This window comes from Triticum dicoccoides, chromosome 1A, assembly GCF_002162155.2.
Source record: "Triticum dicoccoides isolate Atlit2015 ecotype Zavitan chromosome 1A, WEW_v2.0, whole genome shotgun sequence".
Classification (NCBI taxonomy): Eukaryota; Viridiplantae; Streptophyta; class Magnoliopsida; order Poales; family Poaceae; genus Triticum; species Triticum dicoccoides.
In genome coordinates, this window is record NC_041380.1 from 31,058,963 (window position 1) to 31,063,203 (window position 4,241).

Below are 4,241 nucleotides of genomic sequence, written 5' to 3' on the forward strand. Positions count from 1 at the left end.
GCGGGAGCAAGCTAACTGATCATGGACATGGATGAGAGAAAGAAGAAGACGTGAGGAAAGAATATAAGTGAATATTTCGTTTTACAGCTTAAGTTTGAGGAGTCTATTCTACCGCAGCTAAAACTAACCTGTAAAAGAGCATATTTCACGAATATCCTTTTATACGGGTCCGTTTTGCAGGGTCTACCTCTGCGGCCGTCTACGCCGACCTGCAAAACCTTTTTCCGCGAACTGCAAATGCGTTTTATGGGTCGGCGGGATGCGGGGTCTGCTAAAAATGCTCTTATTAATAATTAATAAACTGGTTGTATACATCGCCCAGATGCAGAGAGCGGGGGTATATCCTCCTCTAATTATCTCAGCCCTTATGTAATTACTTTTACTTAATCTTTCAAACTAATTATCTCAGCCCCTGATTTTCACCGGGGTAGACCCCTTGCTCCTCCTACACATGAACATTTAATATACACAGTAGGAAGAACTACAACTGTGTTTCCCATAAAAGACCAATTAAACGGATCTCTATGTATTTCTGGACAGTATTCATATCAAATACTACTACTATTTCCATGTAGCAGCATTGTACCCAAAAATCGTTACAGACCACCAGCCAGATGCTAAAGATGAGAGCAAAATCACAAGGCAGATCACTGTCTATTCAGCATCTTGAGCAACTACTACTGAGTGTCAAAACGACGTACTACCCTGTTCTACAAGCATTCTCCCCGCCAACAGCTCTGACAGTCCGATGTACACTAGCAGTTGCTCCAGGATACGCTACTCTCTGAGCCGAAACGAATGAGAGAACCCTTAACCATGTCGCTTCACCCCCTGCATGATGTTCAATTCCGCGCATTGACGTTTGGGTACAGCAACGTGTTGTCCACTGAAATTCCATCAACATCGAGTAGTCAGTCCTGACAATTGGTAAGATTATCTATGAGTGCTTGATGAGGACAGTGAAGAATTCTTACGGACCTGGTGTGCCGTGGGTGATGACGACGATGTCGAGGCGGTCGTTGCCGATGGGCAGGTCGATGAGGAGAGGGGAGAGGTCGGCGTAGGCGCCGGCGCGGACGCAGAGCGTGGTGTGGAGCGCCGACCGGTTCTGGCCCAGCAGGTTAGCCAGCGTCAGCCGCAGCTGCATGAGGCTGTTGGTGCTGATCCGCACCGTCCGCCACCCTGTCTCGTCTATGTCCCCGTCCACGCCGGCGCGGATGTACCGGACCTGCCGCGCCACCTCCTCCTCCGTCGGCGGGCGGCGCCGCCTCCGCATCGGCTGCACGTCGGATGGAACCGATCGATCACGATCAATCGCCATGCAAATATACAATGCGGGAATCGCCGGGGCAATGAGAACCTGTGGCGGTGGATCGAGGAGGGTAGGGCGGTCCAGGCGAAGGGGCACGACCTCGACGTCCCACTGCAGCATGGCGCTGGCGTCGTCCCCGGCGACGGTGACGGCCGTGCGCCACCGGACGTACTTGCCGTTGGCGCGGAGGTACCGGCCCCCGGCGCTGCGGATCACGAAGGAGCCCTGCCGCCGGATGGCCTGCCAGAGCATGCACCTCGGCGTGTTCGGGTGCGGCCGGGCCTGCTGCGCGGCCTGGACGCCGTGGCCGGGCCCCGTGGCGGCCTGCACATCCGTGGCGAAGAGGTAGCGGCCATAGGCGCCGCGGAGGAGGACGAAGGGCCCGCCCTCGGCGCCCTCCACCGCGCCCTCCATGGCCTGCACCGCCCACACCGTGTTGTGCGCGCCGCGCTGGCTGGACAGGCACACGCCGTGCCCGTCGTCGTCCGCCGCCAGGTACTTGGTCCGCCGCACCCGGCACCGGAGCCGCACGAAGTGCACTTCGTCGAACACCTCCATCGGCCGGATCGGTCGATCCGGAGAGCGATGGATGCGGGGAGACTGGATCGAGGCTGGGTTTCTTGGTTCCTCGAGGAGGGAGACATGAGAATTAGTTTGTTCAGATGCATGGTTACGGGTGGCCGCGTGCGCTCCACAGCGGGAGTGTGTTTGAAGCGGGCGTACCACGTAGGAGTACCTCACTGGAGTTATCCAACACCTGCATGTCATTTGTTTAAACATTTCGCGGCAAATTAAAGATGATGACTAAGGCAGCTCAAAAAAAAAGAGAGATGATGAATAAGGTGGGCTATCGTCACCTACGAAAATTCATCCAAGAACAAAGCATAGAATAGTTGTCATTTTGTGTTTTTTTTCTAGGTAGCAACCATGATACCGTGCATGGTTTTTTTTTTCTTTAATCGGGTTTTTTTGTGTGGAAAAACTTCTGATCTACTCATCACCAATCATGGCAGTAGGACGAACACCAGAAATAATAAAAATTATGTCCAGTGTCATAGACCACCTAGCGACGACTACAAGAGTTGAAACGAGCTGAAGGCGCGCCGCCCACAATCGCCCCTCCCTCGTCGAAGCCGGGAAAAACTATTCGTAGTGGACAGTCGGAAAGTCGTCAAGTTGCATGGCATCATCATATGTTATTCCTCACTATAGAGGTAGTAACATAGACTGGTTGTATGCATGTTACTAGTCTAAGTTATTCTTCGGTTAGTCTTACGGCATGATTTTGACACGGGAGCAGGGACGGGCACCACGTACTACATCACTACAGCCACGGTCGTGCAGCCAAATGCATGCACCTGCTGAGATTGTGGAAAAGTGGCGGCGACATCTCAACATTGACTTTGATGAGCCCCGGGGTGAAAACCTATGTCTGACCCAAGTTGGTTAACCTCGCAATGGCGATATTTTTTGTGTCGTTATCTTGTTGAAGGCATTGCTCGGATATGTTCGGACTGGTTCTTCGTGCCAAGACCCCATAGGACCTGCGCACCAGACAATAACCATCGCCGATGAAGAGTAGCGTAGATCGAAAGGATCCAACCTAAAGACACACAATCATAGACAAATGATTAACATATCCGAGCAGATCCACTAAAGATAGATCAGCCGAAGACACATCTACCGACGGTGCTAGACGCACCACCAGAACGGGGCTAGGCGGGGAGAACCTTAATCCATCTTCAGGGAACCGCCGCCGTCTTGCCTTCCTGAGCAAGACACAAACCCTAAGCACAAAGAAACATCTAAAATGGAGCCCTCCCACCGGCCAAGGCCGGGATCCACCACACCTCCATGGCCCTAAGACCACTGAAGATGAGGCGGATCGGCGGCAGGACCGGTGGGAGGCGGAGAAAACCTAAGCTTGGGAGACGAGGCAAGCCAGAAAACGCTATTCTTTATCTGGGCTTAAGCCCTTTCAGTTACTCGCATAACAAAAATACAGGAGTCTCACGGGTGTTCAAGGGACAGGAAAGGGAGAGTAGCGAGTTCCGCACTAAATAGAAAACCTATTGGTGCAATAGTTGGCCCCCTTTTGTTTTGGAGATTGTTGTCAGAAATAATCATGCACTGATTTGTTTGCTAGTGCACACTAAGAGAAATAGTCCATGCAAGCCCAAGGAGAATGCTATGTTCGGTGTTGAAGTTCGAAGAGCTTCACCGATGATTATCTATGTGGCATAGAAGGAAGAGCTACATGTCGAGAAGAAATGAAAGCGAGAAGATTGCATAGGAATTGACCCCTCAAAATTATTGCTGACGCAAAGCAATATTCGTTCGGTGTGTCCACGGTAGAATGACTGTTGTCATTCTTCTTTCTATTATTTGAGTCATAGGACCTTCGTACTATTAATAGAGGAATGGGTTCTCAAAGATTAGGTTTTCTGTGATGCTTAGCTGAAACCTATGAATGACTGGGAGAAATCTCTTTTTGTTCCGAATGATTACCTGACAGCAGAAGGCGTTGTTCTTCGAAGCTGCAGGAGATATATATCTTTCGCACCGAGGAGTTAGCATTTCTTGCTCCGCAAAGAATGTTGCCATTGTGCTCAAAATTTGATCGTTGGAAACGTGTTGTTCGGCCAACTTTGTCTGTTGACTGCTCTGGTTATGATTCTAAGAAGATTGATTGAGCATCCCCTCTCGAGAGATTTGAGTTTAAGATGGACTGAGAGAAAATCAAGAGCCAACACTTAGACAGAGGTTGAGCATCATAGTAGTTCTGAGTTACATTTCTTGTACCTATTACTCTTGAGAGCTACGCATTCTCTAGACAGATAGGTGTCAGCTTCAGTGTCGAAGAGTAATTGTCTTCACCAAGCAAAGTCTTCAGCAATCAAGAGTAATTATGGTTCATGAAGAAGTCTGT

General features: G+C 50.5%; 1 protein-coding gene across 1 annotated transcript; it reads right to left on the minus strand.

Moving 5' to 3' along the window:
* Window positions 1–575: 575 nt before the first annotated feature.
* LOC119355575 lies at window positions 576–1,870 on the minus strand. The gene is made up of 3 exons (XM_037622430.1): window positions 1,361–1,870; window positions 979–1,279; window positions 576–886 (listed from the first exon to the last, which is right to left on the minus strand). Exons 1-3 carry the CDS (start codon window positions 1,868–1,870, stop codon window positions 843–845), a joined length of 855 nt encoding a protein of 284 aa, XP_037478327.1. The 3' UTR covers window positions 576–842.
* Window positions 1,871–4,241: the final 2,371 nt, after the last annotated feature.